The sequence below is a fragment of the Pocillopora verrucosa genome, chromosome 1 (genome assembly GCF_036669915.1).
Source record: "Pocillopora verrucosa isolate sample1 chromosome 1, ASM3666991v2, whole genome shotgun sequence".
Taxonomy (NCBI): Eukaryota; Metazoa; Cnidaria; class Anthozoa; order Scleractinia; family Pocilloporidae; genus Pocillopora; species Pocillopora verrucosa.
Window position 1 is genome coordinate 17251207 of NC_089312.1, and position 17883 is coordinate 17269089.

Consider the following 17883-nt stretch of genomic DNA (forward strand, 5'->3'; position numbering starts at 1 on the left):
CGAAGATTCACTGTCAGTTAATTGTTTCGTTAGTATCTCACCCACTTTGAGGATTCTCTTTCATGGGATTGTTTCGTTAATATATCACACACTCTCATTAAGATTCTCATTAGTCCGATTCTTTCGTTAGTATGTCGTGCACCCTGAGGATTTTCTTGCACTGGATTATTTTGTTAGTTTCTTGCTCACTCTGAGAATTTTATTTAGTTCCAGTGTTTTGCTAGTATCTTGCGCACTCTTAAGATTCTTTTAGATTCGATTGATTCTTTTGTATCTGGCGCTCTCTGGGGATTCGTTCTCATTCGATTATTGCGTTAAAATCTTGTGCACTCTTATGGTTCTCTTTATTTCGTTTTCTTTTTTCGTTGATATCTTGCGTACATTGAGGAGTTTCTTTCATTCTATTATTTCGTAAGTATCCCGCTTATTTTTAGGGTTCTCTATCGTTAGTTTGAGTTATTAGAATTTTTCTTAGTCATCTTGCACCTCTGAAGATTCTCTTACATCCTTTGTTTTATTGACATCTCAAGCACTCATGGGATTCTCTTTCGATTATCTCGTGAGAAGCAGGCACTCTCTGAGAATTCTTTTTCATTCGATTGTTTTGTTAGTATCTCACGTACTCTTAGGGTTCTCCTACTTCTTCTTTTTTTCGTTAGTATCTTGCACACTCTAAGATAAGCAGCTAGTTTCCACTAGAATTTAACAGGTTTGTTTAAATCAATCAGCAGAAACTTCAATGTTTCTTTTGAAAAGTGTTAAGCCAAAGTTAGTAGCATTTTTTGTTTTCTTAGAATTCTATTTTCTTATATCGCGTTCGTCACTTCCTGCCTAGCATTGATAAAATGCGAGTCAGCCATTTTGAAATTTAGTGCCCCTGCTGTAATCACCCCGCGCGAGATGATTACAGCGAGATATAACGCAATCCTCGACCAATCACAGCGCGCACATCTCCATAATCACCACAACAATCATAAAAATGGACTATAGGGATATGACAAGAGTTCAGTTGAAAAACCTGGAAGAGCTTTCGGAAGTTTCGCTCGCGCCTCTACTTTTCTGTTGGACAAGCTGACAGCAGTATTTCAGTATTTAAGTAGCAATAAATATTGCTGATGTACTTTATTTTATCAAAAATCTATTAATCGTTTCCTTTTATTAAATCAGAGAGAATTGATACTAATGCAATCTAAGAAAGCCGTTGTCAACAATCAAAATAGAACCGCCAAAATGGTGTTCTTACTCAATACTTAGTTCAAAAAGCTAGTCTGTAAAGGGAAGCTTCCATGTGAACACGAGTGAGCCCATGATTACAAGCCTCGGAGTTTTTTAAGTCTTAATGAACTTAACATCGATTAAAAAAAAAAAAAAAAGATTTACAGTTCCTTGTTGAAATTATAAACTCTACGCCCTCAACGACCTTTCATTATCTATGGTGGCTGAGACAGGTTTCTGTGTCACGGCAGACGGATATAATTTGCCCTCCAGTTGCACTCGGATGTAGTCGGAAATAGATTGAAACTCACAGTCCCACGGGAAATCCGTTTGGACAACTCTCTCGTCAAGCCGCCCACGTCTGTTCTTTTACATGGCGCGTTTCCCGGATTGTTCTCTCTCCAGAAGGCCGTGCTGCGATATTTCAACGATCCTTGATGTTTGTAAGTACAGCAGGCAGCAGTCCACAAATCTCTAGGCACGTTCACCCGGTAATCGCCTTTGGTGTCTTCGAAGTCGCTGAATCCCCCTTTGCCAAAATATCGCCAATCCTTCGATTGACGTACTGTCGATGGGATAGCACCAACTACGATAAATAACTGAACATTCGTTGCTCCTCTGACCTGAGCACAGTTTTGATTTCCCCATGTAATGAGTTGGCTCTCACAGACTTGCCAAGGCTGCGAATTGAACAGTCCAAACTGAGGGACAGCATTAGTGTATGTGAAAGTTGCTCTTTTCTTCGCTTGATTGTTGCGGCCGTATTGTGAGGCAATCAAGTGCCCGCGGTGAACTGCTGTTTTGAACAGCGGTGGTTTAGGACAGTCATCATTCCTGAGACGTTTTCTAAATCCACTTGCTTTTAACCAGTTCTCGTCGACGACGTACTTGTCTTGTTGTTGTTGTTTTCCTTTTCGTTTATAGCAAAGTTCTCGCTTTGTAGCGCGTACGTAATCTGCATTTTTTTGTTGAAATTCCGTTTGGAGTAAGGTGCTTTGAGAAAATTTAATGCTTGGTCGACCCCCGAGGCTCTTTCCGAATAACTGGGCCCCATTTATCACGGTGGCTGCATAGAGAGGAATTCGATTATTGCAGTCGTACAAAATGCCCACCGCATTACCACCTTCACACAAATACGCCAGGTTTCGTCGTCCTTGCTCGAAAAACCCGAACCGATCCACACCTTTTGGCAAGTATTGCGCTAAGTTGGGTTTCGGGTTTCCTTGTGCATCACAGGCATCCATAAAGTTGCACTGGCAGGGAGCTATTCCCTTGGTGCCAGTCGTGCTACACTGTCGGCCCTTTACTTGGTGCAAGAAACATTCTATCATTAAGAGGAAGAGTAACCTCATGGTCATGGTCGATTTTTTCATGGCTTTGCTGGCTACACCAACTTTTAGCACTCTGCGAAGGAGTTTGTTTCTAAACAAGTTTAGACCCCGGCTAACTCGTGCGAGACACGTTCAAGAAAATCTAAATCCGATAGGATCCCACCGGTTGACTAAGAATTTATATATGGACTTCCCTGATGACCAGGTATGATAAATCCCTCTGACATCCATGCCAAACAAATAAGACTGAACAACCAATCAAAAAGAGAATTTTTGGGTAATCAGTACCATATCGTGGATATTGACAACTGGTCAATATAACACAAAGCAAACGTCACCGCACGTCTAACACTTCAATGCTGATATTGAACGCACAAAAAATCAAGGATGTTTTACTTTTTAAGACACAGATGATGGCAAACAAAAGCAATGAGCAGGAAGTCATATGTCTGGTTCATAATTATAATATCAAGCCGAACTAACCGTCGAGTTGAAAGCCAGCCAACGAGTGGAAATCACGTTAATTCGGTGAAGTATCGACCTTTGTTTTTCTTATCACGCAATATAACTCACTCTTGAGTAGCAGTAAGAAGTAAAATCATTTTTATAAAGAGGTTATTCATATTACAGCCAACCAGCATGTAAGAATCACGTATCGATCCACTTTACCTGATAATGCAATATAGTTCTCCTATAAATAGTAATTAAAAACCAAACCGACTGAAAAATAAATAGTTTCGCCTAATTTGGACATGAGAAACGTGATCACAAGGTTCTGTATTTTTCAGGTTTACTGAATACTGCTCATTACTCATTGTGCTCGCATTGTATACCTACTTACAGAAAATGTGGCTTAATTTTGTACTTTATCATTGGCAATAATATGTCACTGACACGGTCAAAGCAGAACAAAGCTTCTTGCTGTCATTCACTAACCAAAATACCGCTTGCTGGACAATGATAAAAAAGGGTGAACGAGCTTATTTTTGAGTTGCTGACACATTAGACCAGAATTTAGGGTGTTTCTGTAAGCTGTGGTGTAATTGTGGCAACTCAATTATATCTTGACGATATTAACCTGTACAGCCCCGTGACTGCAAATTTATCGGATGCCATAATCAGACTGGCCATTTAAAACCCATCAAGCCATTTATCCATCAATCCGCAGGTTAAACAGCGTTCTGAGCCTCCTTGAGTTCCTTTAAAACGGATATGGACTTTTATCTCCCTTATCAGGCCATGAAACAGACATATTTCAACTTGCTCTGAACATGAGCCGTTGACAGCTTCTAAGATCCAACAAAAATCCAGAAAGTGTCTTTGGCCAGGAGGAATTGCGAAAACGACCTAAAATTATTTCTTTAAAGACGTTCAGGGATACTGAGGACGCGAACAATATTTCAAGGGCGGTCTGGGGAATCCTGAAGCTAATTCAAAGAGTTTGAATCCCTGTTTGTTTGACTCTTTTATGTCAATTCTGAGAAAATTATTTCCCTCTAACAGTCACTATTCATTCTCCAGATTCTCTCCCCCAGCACAGTCTATTATGGAGTGTACTAAACCCATAATATTCCGCAGTGTTCTGAATTTTTCTCACGACGGCCACCGTCACTCAGCATAATATGAAATACGAAAAACAAAGTCTTCTCTCTTATATTAGGTACGTATGCCGCGAGTTTATAATTCTGATGTCTCGAAAAAGCACGGAAGGGAGCATGGAGTAAAAGGAAAGATAAATTAAGTAACAAATGGCACTGCGTTCCAGTATCAAGCCTATAGATAGCATTTTGAATCGAAATAAATCTAACCTACCCTAAAACGGTAGGAAACTATGTACTGATATGTAACGTTGCATTTAGAAATCTCCTTGAAATTTTCTGTCGGTACAACTGTGGTTTAATTTCAAGTTTCCTAAAAAACGGGATCAACAGATAATTGTGTTTACCGCAAAACAAAAAAAAGGTTAGTGTGTTGCTTTGAGCCTTGAGTGCATAGTTTGGGGAATTAATATTTTTAACTTCTCAACGGAACTTAATCCATATTGATCATTTTTTCTTTTTATAACCGACCTCGAAATTTCATCGAATTTCTTTTAGCAAACCGCGGCCCTTATTTACAGCGTGTATTGCCTTACTGAATCACCCACGACTGGACCGGTAGGATCTGGCACTCTCTTACCAGACCACTCAGAGCCTTTTTGGCAGCTAGTGACGTCAATTTGGTCAGTGTCCATCGTGGGCCTTGTTTACATAATTTCCGGGAATTTCACCTTTAAAACATCTAAACGGAACAAAAAAACCATACTCTTGTTTCTTTTTAATCACGACTTCGAAGGTTCATTAAATTCCTTTTAGTTAGCCGCCGCTTCTATTTATACCGCGTAGTGCCTATTGAATTTACTGATTATCCGTGACTGTGCTGGTATGATCTAACACTGTATTGCAGACCACTTGGCGGCTTGCGTTGCTTATCACAAAAAGACAAAAAAATAGTGGAATCTCACCCAAATACATAAATACAACCGGCTCTAAGAGCAAACTTTGACATCCACTCAAGAAACACTAAATGTCGTAACTTTATTGTGCCCCCTTTGAAGAAGCACCTCGTGGGCGGACAAGTTCTCGTACTGAAGCGCTTATTTCGGCTTCTTCCACCGCCCTTTGTGAGATCCGCATTAGATTGCTATAGATTTTATATTGCGACAAATTTAAAAACTCTGGAGTTGTTTTAAGATAAAATTATCTCTCACTCTTTTCTAATGAGTGTTGGCGCAGAACTAAAAAGTGGCAATATCAATCTTGTGAATGAAAGAATCAGTCTTCACCATATTTAACCAACATATGGTTATTTTCAAACTGCTTCAGGTATTCGTTTGTTGCTAATTTCGTCAAGCGGAATTGTCTCATTTTCTGTCGCATTACGGCCCTATATGCGCAATCAAGAGATGTGAACTTATTATCCAACTGCACAAAGTAGAGTACAAGTAACGCTTGAATAGAGTACAAATATCCTGCGATATTGTACGGTTATTTGGACAGTTAGTTACTTTTTACTGTAAAAGAACCTGTCTAACCAGTCGGCTATGCGCGCTACGCTTCTCTATCCGCTTTGCCTTTCCCGCCTTATGAGAAATGAACAGAAAGACTTAGCAGAAAAAAACCGTCGGACAAAAAATAACTTATTAGACGTTTTGGTGTGTAGTATCGCTGAGTATTTTGACGAGTTGTGCCGTATTTTGATGAGCCCGTATACAAACAACGAGTAAAAATACTCAGTGATACTACGCACCAAAACTTCTAATAAGGTGTATATTGATTTTGATATTGATGCCTTCCAGAAGTGAGTAGGTTCCCAGAAGTTCTTCTTTCCCTGCTAGAGGAGACGTTTTAGTTCAACCATGAAAGAACAGGGATGGGTTAGAATAGAGAAGAGTTGACAAAAAATATTCCAATTTACTCAAGAAATGAGAAAATAGTTCTCGATGCACAACCTCTCTTCCGCCACTGGCCAAACTAAAGCGTTCCCAGCCTTGAAATCGGGGGGCCAAGAAACAATCAGGTTCCTGTGCAAATTCAGAAGGCTGAGGCATTTAATGTAAAAGTCACAACAAATGCTTATGTTTACATTAATGTAAAAGGTCAAATCCAGTCACACTTCTAATAATTTTAATCTGTACTTTGTTCCTAAATAAAAAAAAAGCTAAAAATAAGAATATTGGTTGCTATACATTATTTTTGTAATATAATTAGCAGTTCTTTGTATTAATGATGTTTACAATGTCAAGAAAATTTCAGACTCAATGTGCTGTAACATTTTCCTTTTTGGGAGTTTTTTAGAAATTCAGTACATGTACTGTATAGACTCAATATAAATGGCAAAAAATTACAATGAGACTCCCACATTAGTCATAAAAGGTGACAATAATTTAATTGGATTACAGTTAAGGATGTTCTCGTGCCCATTATTTTCATTTTCATCTCGCACACTCTCAGAATGCTCTTTAAATCGATTGTCTCGTCAGTATCTCGCGAACTCTGATTAAATTCTTTCTTCAAATAATGCGTCATTATCTCGCGCACTTTTCGGACTCTCTTCAAATCGATTGTTCTGTCGGCATCTCGTGCACTCTGAGATACTTCTTTCGTTCGATAATTTCGAACTAAACAGTTGTGGATTGAGGATCCTCTTTAGTTCGATTGTTTCGTTAGTATCTCGGGCACTCTGAAGATTATAGTTGGTCCGATTGTTTTTTCGTTAGTTCCTCACGCACTCGGAGGGTTCTCTACAGTCCGATTGTTTTGTTAGTATATCTAGCGCACTCTTAGTAATCTTTTTCATTCAATCGTTTCATTATTAATTATTGCACGCACTTCTTGGATTTTCTCTATTCCGACTGTCTCGTTAGAATCTCACCCACTCTTAGTTTTCTCTTGGTGAGATTGTCACGTTAGTATCTCATGCACTCTAATGATTCTCTTTCTTTTGATTGTTTCGTTATTTTATCGCTTACTTATAGAATTCTCTTAAGATCGATTGTTTATCGTTAGTATCTCGCGCACTTTGAGGATTCTTTTCTGTTCCAGTGTTTCATTGTTATTGCGCACACACTGAGGATTTTCTCTATAACGATTGTTTGGTTAGAATCTTGCGCATTTTGAGGCGAATTAAGTTCGATTATCTCGTTAGTATTTCGTGCTCCCGATACTCCCAGGATTATCTTACTTCGTTTGCTTTGTTCCTATCTTGCGCACTCTGAGGATTTTCTTCAGTGCGATTGTTTCGTTAGTATCTTACGCACTCTTAGCATTCTCATTCATTCAATTGTTTCTTTAGTATCTCGAGCACTTTCGGGATTCTCTTCGATTCGATTGTTTTTCGCTAGTATTTCGCGCACTCTGAGGATCTCCTTTCGTTCTATGTGTCATTAGTATCGCGGGCATTTTGAGAATTCTCTTTAGTTCGATTCTTTTATTAGTATCGCGCATACTGTGAGGGTTCTTTATAATGTAATTGTTTGGTGAGAATCTTGCGCATTGTGAGGACTATCTTTAGTTCGATTCTCTCTTTAGTATCTTGCGCACTCTGAGCAATCTATTTAATCTGATTGTTTTGTTAGTATATCGCGCACTGTGAAGATTCTCTTTAGTTTATTATTGTTTCGCTTGTAACGCGAGCACCCGGAGGATTCTCTTTAGTGCGATTGTTTTTTTGATATCTCACGCACTTTGACCAAACTCTTTAATTCTATTCCTTCGTAACTGCTCTCGCATTCCGAGGATTTTCTCTAGGGCCAGTGTTTCGTAAATATCTCGCGCTCTTTGAGTAACCTCTTAAGTACGATTTTGTAACTATTATCTAGCGCACTCTCAGAATTCGTTTTAGTTCAACCCTTTTATTATAATTTCGCGCACTCTTAGAATGCCCCTTAGATAGATTGTCTCGTTAGCATCTCGAGAATTCTGATCAATTTCCTTGGTTCAAATGTGGCGTTATTGTCTCGTACACTACGAGGACTCTCTTTGAACCGATTGTCGCGTTAATATCTTGTGCACTCTGAGTAATTTCTTTTGTTCGATTGTTTCGTTGGTAGCTCGCACACTCATAGCATACTCTTTAATCCGATTGTTCTGTTGGTATCTCGCGCACTCTGAAATATTCTTTCGTGCGATTGTTGTGCTCCTATATTTTGCATTCTGAGGCTTCTCTTTAGTGCGATTTCTCTTAGGATACCTCGCGCTCTGAGGATTCTTACTCGTTGTTAGTATCTTGAGCACTGTTGGGACTATCTTTAGTTCAATTGTTTCGTGAGTATCTCAAGCACCCTGAGTTTCCCTTTAGTTTGATTATCGTTTTGTTGGTATCTCGTGCACTTTGAAGATTCTCTTTAGTTTGACTGTTGCAGTAGTGTCTCGCACTCTCTAAGGATTCTCTTTAGTTTGATTGTTTCGTTAGTATCTCGCGCTTTCCTAGGACTCTCTTTAGGTCGGTTGCTTCTTTAATATCTCGTGCGCTTTGAGGACTCTTTAGTTCAATTGCTTCGTTTAGTATCTCGCTCACTTTGAGGATTCTTTTAATCTGATTGTTTCCTTAATATCTCGTGCTCTCTAAGGATTCACTTCAGTTCAGGACTCTTTAGTTCAATTGCTTCGTTTAGTACCTCGCACAATTTGAGGATTCTCTCCACTTTGATTGTTTCGCAAATATCTTGCGCTCACTAAGAAATCACTTTAGGTCGATTGTTTCGTTAAACGATTCGTGCACTCTGATGAACCTCTTAAGTTTGATTACCACGTTAGTTATGAATTCTTTTTCATTGCACTTTTCCGTTAGTATCTCGTTCACTCTTAGGGTGGTCTTTAATTCGTTTTTTACCTTAGCATCTTGAACGCTCGAATGATTCTCTTTTATTGGATTTTTTCGTTGGTATCTCCGACACTCTCACGGTTCTCTTTAGTTCGTTTGATTCGTTTGTTTCCCACCAACTCGGAAGATACCCGTTTAGTTCGATTGTTTCGTTAGTATCTAGTGCACTATAAAGATTCTCCCCAGTTCGATTGCTTTTTGTTTGTTCCTCGCGCACTCTTAGGATGCCCTTTAGTTCGATTGTTTTCAATGGTATCGCACGCACTCTGAGGATTCTCTTTATTGCCATTGTCTTGGTAGTATCTCGCGCATTCTAAAGATTCTCTCTGTTTCGATTGTTTTGTTAGTATCTCGCGCACTCTCGAGATTCTCTTTAGTTTGATTGTTTCGTTATTCTTTCGGGCACTCTTAAAATTCCATTTAGTTTGATCGTACAATTCCACAGAAAAGCACAAGTAGCCTTCAGAGAGGGCGTATATTTTCTGGAATATGTGCCCCTTCCTACCTTTGAATGCGCCTCGCTCTCCGTGTTCGCCTCGCGCTTGCCTCAGCTCTCTTGAGTACGCGAAAGAAAAAAAGAAGGATAGAGCTCTGAAGTTTTTTAAAACACCCAGAGATATCCCTCTGCTGACTTTTATCCACATTTAAAGTGCTTAATTGCCTTTATCTGGTCGGAAGTGTAAAATACAGCCTTCCCTTCCTAATGACATTATGCGCCGACACGGGTGTAGATTAAACAACATTGGAGCTCCACTGACTCGGAATGCAGAGGGAGGAGATAAATTGTCTGCAGGCTTAAGGTGATTCCTCAGAATTGCACTGCGCATCCTGCACTGCGCATAACGTAATCAGGCGAATAAGCGCGCGCACATTCCGGGAACACGGTATTGTTTTTTAATAGGTGGACCAGGTAAAGAGGTACGATGGTCTTTAACCTGCACCGTGACTTATCATTTTATTGCATTATTTTTTTTATACAAATTGTCCCCTTTAAATTGGAGAAGTTAAAAATAATTAATAGAAGGGAAAAAAAGATATGATTAAAAGCGGGAACAAAACCCGTTACTCGATGATGCAAATTATGACCTTGAAAGCAACGATTCGAGAAACGTTTTGAATCAATATCGTTTAGAATTGCGTGATTTTTTCATAAAATATATATCAAATTGTTCCATACTCTAGATACTTTCTACCTCCCAAGTTTTCCTTTAAATACTCTTGCTTCCAGCAACCTCAAAATGTACCGTGAACCGATGAAAGGACGCGCGTGATTGATGCCAGTACAGGCATAAGTGGGGTAAGTTTGGCTCATCATATCTTATAAACAAGCAATGTGACCTATCTTTTAAATTGTATTATTCGAAACAGGCATTAGTAGGGAACATTTAAGGAAAGTTTAAAATAAATTGTTCGATAACTCTTTTTTCTGAGGAATCACCTAAGGGGAAAATATGTTTGGATCATGTTAGCTCGAGTACGTATTTTTACAACTGAACTGATAAGATGGCTGTACTTGTTTCTTAAATTTAACTGAGCCGTAATTACTATATATCAAGGCACCCTATTTCGTTTTTCAGCTGAACGACGGTGACTTAGGACCTTTCAAATGATTTTTTGTCGGCCTACCTAGGTTAGTAAATCATATGAATTGCAAATAAGCTTTAAAATTAATATTCATATTTGCACTTAGTCTTGCACGTGGAACGGAGCTTACGGACTACAAGAAACTTCGGCGCCTTTTTCCGCAAATCTGGGGCTAGGAAAATACGGTATTTCAACAATGTTACTTCAATTGGATATTGTCCGTTCATGTGTTTTACTTCAAGATTGCCAAACCGAGTGGTTTCTCTTCAAAGTCAAGGATCAGTGATGTCATTTTGTCACGACTTTTCCTAAGGTAAATAATCTACGTTTACATACATTTTGTGAGAAAGACAGTGTTCATGTTTCTCTTTGTTAGAAAGGAAAATCAAATTGCTTCGTTAAATGTTAAAGGGAGTGGTTTGTTACACACAGTAGCGTGTAACACAAATCCTAAATGGCGGCCACCGCCATGACAGTTCTTGTTGAACCACGTGACTTTTAGGGCGGCAGGAGCAAAATTCTTCTTTTAATTTTTCCTTATAACTTTTTCAATTTAGGGTTTTTTTAATTTTTTTTATTTTTAATATTTTATGAAGTTCTTTATAATTATGGTATTTTATTATTTAATTCGTTTTAAACGTGTTTGTTAGTTGTTATTGTTTTTTCTTAAACAATAATATTGAAGGGGACTAATGTCAAACTTGTTAGCTTTTGAAGCTTTGTGTCAAACTCGATGTTTTCAGAAAAAAAATTTAATTTATTTTTATTCCATTAAGATGCGATCGCTGATACTTGCTCTGAATTTTTTACCAGAGTTGCAATTGTTTGATATTTTTTGCATTAATCTCTATTTAGATATTTGATGGGTAGCATTGTCTTTTATTGGCCTTTTTGGAGTGAGAACCTTTGATCACAACTATCAAATGCCAAATGTTTCCTGATCGAGACAAATCCAGATTGAGAATGCCTCAAAAATTGGCTTTTCTCCAATTTTGTAGGAGTTCTATTTTAGATTTCTGACAAATTTACTGGTCCCACAATTTGTTTTTTCAAAATTTGTTTTTATTGAAACCTTGGAGTCCTACTGTCAGCTGCCTTAGGTCTTGAGGCTTCAACCAAATAAAAATTGCCCAAAACATCGATTTTTTTTCATACAGTTTTTTGTATGAAACCCTATAAATATTAAATCTAGTTTACTCCAAAAAATCCCATTTTTTTTTTTTGTTTTCTTCTTTTTGATTAGTGATGAATTTGAGTTTCTCATAATTTTGATCTTTTCATCTTAACCAATTAAACCCTGAACCATAAAAGTCAAGTTTGTGAGCTATCAGCTCTTGAGGCTAGTCACAATCAAATTATAACTCTTCTTTTGAGACAGGTGGTTCCTAGAGTTTTTTTTTTCTAAGATTCTTTCTCAATCCTCTGATAAATTTTGGGCCAGGCTTTTTCATTAACAATATTAGCATTTTTTCACTTAGTTTAATATGTACCTTGGAACGTCACTCTCATAGGGTTTTTTTTTCGCTCTAAGTCAAAACAAAATTCAACTTGCTACCAAACCTAATATTTGTGTGGCTTTTTCCAAATATTCTTTATTTTAAGATAACTCATAGGCTTAACACTCCACTCACTCGACATTGCAATGAGCCTTGTCGTCAAATATGTAAGTAAAGAAAAAAATCACCGAGCTCAGAACGTTCATATTTCCCAAAATTTTTCGTAATATTCTTTCCATCATTGCTGACAAATTTATGAATGCGACAGTTTTGTACTAGAGGTGTTATAACAAAAAGGAAGTCTTTTTACATATTTTTACTAACACGTCAACGCCTATTTCTCTTATGCCTATACTCTTATGGCCAAAAGCTAAATTCAAATTCTCGATTATTTTTCAATGCTCGACCTTTTTTAGTAAAACAATAATACTGTTAGGGGCCTAACGTAAAACTTGTTGGCTTTTGAAGCTTTGTATAAATAAAACTCAATACGGTCCAAAAAAGAGTTATATTTTATCCCATTCATGATGCACTTATTATTACCCTGATAATCTTGTACCAGAGTTTTTTGATATTTTCTACATAATTCTCTTTTTAAATATCTGATGGGCATCATTATATTATATTCACTTTTGTGATGAGGATCTATGATCCCAACCATCAAAGATTTAGCATGGGTTAAAAATTTACTTTTCTCGCAATTTTTAGGAGTTCTATTTTAGATATTTGATAAGTTAAATGTTCCTACATTTTTTTTTTCGAAATGAAAATTGGTTGAAACCTTGAAGTCTTACTGTCACCTGCCTCGAGTCTTAAGGCTACAACCGAATTGAAAATTCTCAAAACACTGATTTTTCATATGATTTTTAAAGTAGATTGCTGGAAAATACTCTGAATATTTTGCACCAGGGTTTTCTGTTTTTATAAAATTAAAAATTTTGACATTTGATTCAGAAAACAGCCTTTGAGCCCAACCGTCAAACACCCAAGTTCTTTAATACTTTCACTAAATACAGAGTGGTCCTGAAGCTGATATTTTTTAAAAGTACTTTTATTTAGATCTCTGGTAAATTTTTCAAAATTTCAGGTCTTTATTTTGTCGATGTAAACCTCAGAGCCATATATCAAATGTCTTAGCTTTCCAGGCCAAAAAAACAGGTCCAATATCCCTAAAAATATCCCTACTTTTCATTTTCTTATAATTCTTTCCCAGATGATAATTGCCTGACCCAAAGTAACTGGTACCTTGTTTTCAAAATCAAATCTTTTTTTCTCAATACAGCAATAATCTGATAGTCCACTGTCAAATGTTCTTTAGGCTAGAAGCTATTGCGATATGCTCAAAATATTTGTATATCTCAAGTCTTATTAAAACATTTTTAGGATTCTGGAGTTTAGGAAGAGAGTTTATCTGTTACTGTTACATGCATTTTTTTGTGCAGTAATTCAACAACAACAAATTAAAAGGGTAAGAGTGCTACAAAATTGATATAATTTTTCAAATTGTTCTTGACATTGATCTTTAACCTTCGGCTAGGTTTTTGATATTCGGCAAGGAACATACAGCTAAACTAGCAGTTGTGATAAATACAAAAGTAAAACTAGTTGATTTAGTTTCAGAACAAGGACTGTTGAGCCAGTCATAATTTCTTAATTAAAATCTTCTACCAAAGATAATTACCGTATAATAATCTTACAAATATTTGTTGTCACAAGCCGGATAATTTGCTTTTTGTTATTTTTCAAAAATGTCTTTTGGGAATTCTAATATTTATCTTTATTCATATATTTACCAGTTTTTACCACAAATTTTCACGCACCATAATTGCTAGTTGCGTCTTAACACTACCGGAAGTTGCGAAAATGGATGGATTATTTTACATTTTGGCTTTTTTCTTCGAAATATAAATAGGAGCACAGTGGTAATTGTGTTGTAAAGTTTAATGAAGACGCGAGAAACGATAGAAAATAGAATTAAAACTTCAATCAATTTAATTAAAAAATTTTTAAGTTCCCAACTTCGTCATGATCTCATAGGAATTGCTAACTGACACTGAGAATAACTGTGTTTTGTTATGTGACTGTTAAATTTTGATCTGTCAGCTCAAGATTAAATGGCCCAATCCCTGAGGACGAAGACCGCAAGCTCTAAAACTTAAATTCATCCCAAAAAACATCTGCAAACTTCTCGAGCTTATTAGAATCTTCATAACGATCGTATTTAGTTTACTTGTACATCCAGCTAACCTTTACATTAGTTGGTATATTTTCCCAGCGCTTAGGATTTCAACACTAAATTATGCTCGTTTAATGGGGATTTTTTATTTTGCGCGACCTACACTTAATCGTTATCTGTGTAAGGTCTATTGCAGTTGTTAACATTTCGTATATTTTTCTTTTATTTTCAGACTGAGCGGCGAATATCTCTGATGCTTCAAGCAAGAATCAAACAAGAAAGCCTGCGGTCAGGATCTATTTAGAGGTACAAAACAGATGTAGCAAGTTTCTTCCGAAGATCCGGCGAGTTAAAGCGGCACTTAAGGACCTTAAGCCAGATGTAAGCAAAAGTTTAATCATGATTTTGAGAAACATACTTAATTATGGGCTGTTTAAAAATTAATAATTTTCCCGCCAAAATGGTACAAGCGCCTTTAATACACATGCGCCAATTGTTTTTTTTATTCATTCTGTAAGTAACAATTGTTCAAATATGGCAAATTTCCCCGTCAAAAGACTGAAAAAAATACGCATACGTCGAATATTTTTTTTTCTGAGTCGTTTTAATGATTTACAGCTGGCCCTTTAAGAGATTGGTGTCACCCGAAATTTCTCTTCCTTAGTCTTGATCTGCGGTGCTAAGACTTGGTCCCCCGAAAAAAAAAAAAACTCTTTCGGACACTGGACTGTCTTTATGCGCTAATCAGATGCATGTTTGACTTTCTACAAGAGATGGGAGACTTAAAGCTGACCCTTTTAGGGGCTGGTGTCACCCAAAATATCTCTCTTTCTTAGTCTTGATCTGTGATGCAAAGACTTGGTCCCCAAAAAAGAAAATAAAACTGTTTCGGACAATGGACTGTCTTTATGCGCTGATCAGATGTTTGACTTTGTTCAAAAAATGGGAGACTTAACGCTGGCTCTTTCAAGAGCTGGTACTATCACTCGAAATATCTCTCTTTCTCAGTCTTGATCTGTGATGCAAAGATTTGTTCCCCAAAAAGAAAATAAGGCTGTTTGGGACAATGGACCGTCTTTATACGCTGATCAGATGCATGTTTGACTTTGTACAAGAGATGGTAGACTTAAAGCTGGCCTTTTAAAGGGTAAGTACTTTCACCAAAAATATCTCTTCTTTAGTCTTAATCTGTGATGCAAAGACTTTGCCCCCCCCCCCCCAAAAAAAAAAAAAAAAAAAAAACTGTTTCGGACTCTGGACTGTCTTATACGCTGATCGGGTGTTTGACTTTGTACAAGAGATGAGAGACTTAAGGCTGGCCCTTTAAGGGGTTGGTACTGTCATCCAAAATATCTCTTCCTTAGTCCAGATCTGTAATGCTAAGACTTGGTCCCTAAAAAAGAAAATAAAACTGTTTCGGACACTGGACTGTCTTTATGCGCTGATCAGATGCATGTTTGACTTTGCACAAGAGATGGGAGACTTAAAGCTGGCTCTTTATGGGGCTGGTACTATCACCCACTATATCTCTCTCTTAGTCTTGATCTGTGATGCAAAGACTTGGTCCCCCACACCAAAAAAAAAAATGAAACCGTTTCGGACCCTGGACTGTCTTATGCGCTGATCGGTTGTTTGACTTTGTACAAGAGATGGGAGACTTAAAGCTGGCCCTTTAAGGGGCTGGTACTGTTACCCAAAATATCTCTTCCTTAGTCTTGATCTGTGATGCTAAGACTTGGTCCCCCCCCCCCCCCCAAAAAAAAAAAAAACTGTTTCGGACACTGGACTGTCTTTATGCGCTGATCAGATGCATGTTTGACTTTGTACAAGAGATGGGAGACTTAAAGCTGGCCCTTAAAGGGGCTGGTACTGTTACCCAAAATATCTCTTTCTTAGTCTTGATCTGTGATGCAAAGACTTGGTCCCCCCCCAAAAAGAACTGTTTTCGACACTGGACTGTCTTTATGCGCTGATCAGATGCATGTTTGACTTTGTACAAGAGATGGGAGACTTAAAGCCGGCCCTTTAAGGGGCTGGTACTGTTACCCAAAATATCTTTTCCTTAGTCTTGATCTGTGATGCAAAGACTTGGTCCCCCCAAAAAAAAAAACTGTTTCGGACACTGGACTGTCTTTATGCGCTGATCAGATGCATGTTTGACTTTGTACAAGAGATGGGAGACTTAAAGCTGGCCCTTTAAGGGGCTGGTACTGTTACCCAAAATATCTCTTCCTTAGTCTTGATCTGTGATGCAAAGACTTGGTCCCCCCCACCAAAAAAAAAAATGAAACTGTTTCGGACCCTGGACTGTCTTATGCGCTGATCGGGTGTTTGACTTTGTACAAGAGATGGGAGACTTAAAGCTGGCCCTTTAAGGGGCTGGTACTGTTACCCAAAATATCTCTTCCTTAGTCTTGATCTGTGATGCTAAGTCTTGGTCTCCCCAAAAAAAAACTGTTTCGGACACTGGACTGTCTTTATGCGCTGATCAAATACATGTTTGACTTTGTACAAGAGATGGGAGACTTAAAGCTGGCTCTTTATGGGGCTGGTACCATCACCCACTATAGCTCTCTCTTAGTCTTGATCTGTGATGCTAAGACTTGGTCCCCATAAAAGAAAATAAAACTGTTTCGGACCCTGGACTGTCTTATGCGCTGATCGGGTGTTTGACTTTGTACAAGAGATGGGAGACTTAAAGCTGGCCCTTCAAGGGGTTGGTGTCACCCAAAATATCTCTTCCTTAGTCTTGATCTGTGATGCAAAGACTTGGTCCAAAAAAATAGGATAAAACTGTTTCGGACTCTGGACTGTCTTATGTGCTGATCAGGTGTTTAACTTTGTACAAGAGATGTTTTGTTTTGTTTTGTTTTTTTAATTTTAACACAGAATTCAAGGAAGAGTGGGATATTTAATCTATATTTACGTCTTGGATTTCAGTGGACTATAATCGCCTCTATGAGGTGTCCAAGGCAAGTGGTTTGTTATCATTAAGCTGCACGCAATCAACTGAGGCAGAAGCACACAATATGAAAGCATCATTTTAGGTATTTAATGTCGCAGAACTGGGCCTCTCACAGCCCATGTTCAGTAAATCAGAATTTGTTTTTTTTTGTTGGTGTGTAATTTAAAAACAATCGCATTTCCTTAAAGTGCTGTCCCAGCGTTACCAGTTCAGTTTACGGCCCACACGCAGCTCTTCAACAAAATCGCTCAATGGATACGTTTATCCGCAACTAGCATACAGTGGAACAAAACTCCTTACCGATAGCCAACTAATGTAATATAAAATTCTAGAGCTTTTTCGGAGCAAGAAGGGCTTGAATAAATTATTACGCCATAATGATAATTAATAATGGCTGACAGAGGAGTTAAAGCTCAGAAAAAAGAGAAAGGGAGAGAAAAAAGAAAAATCATACATCGACGCAAAATGGTACAGCCCTTACCAATGAAGATGGTCACAATTTAAAAAGTGTTATTAAACACATAATCTTTTTCTCTGATGGAAGACTTGTCTGTTAGCGTGGCTATGTAGTCCATAATAAGTGCTGTTTTAAGATTTTCGTCCTTCGTTTCCACACAGATTACACGAAAAATAACCACGTCAATAAAGCAACCTAAGACAAGTTTCATCCTTGGTAAGGTAAGCACAACAAAAGATTGCGTGATGGGCATTATTATTATTATTATTATTATTATTATTATTATTTGTAAGAGT

General features: G+C 37.7%; 1 protein-coding gene across 1 annotated transcript; it reads right to left on the minus strand.

Moving 5' to 3' along the window:
• Positions 1-348: 348 nt before the first annotated feature.
• On the minus strand, positions 349-2728 carry LOC131784120 (uncharacterized). Its single transcript, XM_059100910.2, has one exon. It carries the CDS (start codon positions 2586-2588, stop codon positions 1458-1460), a length of 1131 nt encoding a protein of 376 aa, XP_058956893.2. The 5' UTR covers positions 2589-2728; the 3' UTR covers positions 349-1457.
• Positions 2729-17883: the final 15155 nt, after the last annotated feature.

Excerpts from the sequence above, each read along its gene's own strand:
- LOC131784120 (XM_059100910.2), bottom strand. The coding sequence starts at position 2,588 with ATGAAAAAATCGACCATGACCATGAGGTTACTCTTCCTCTTAATGATA.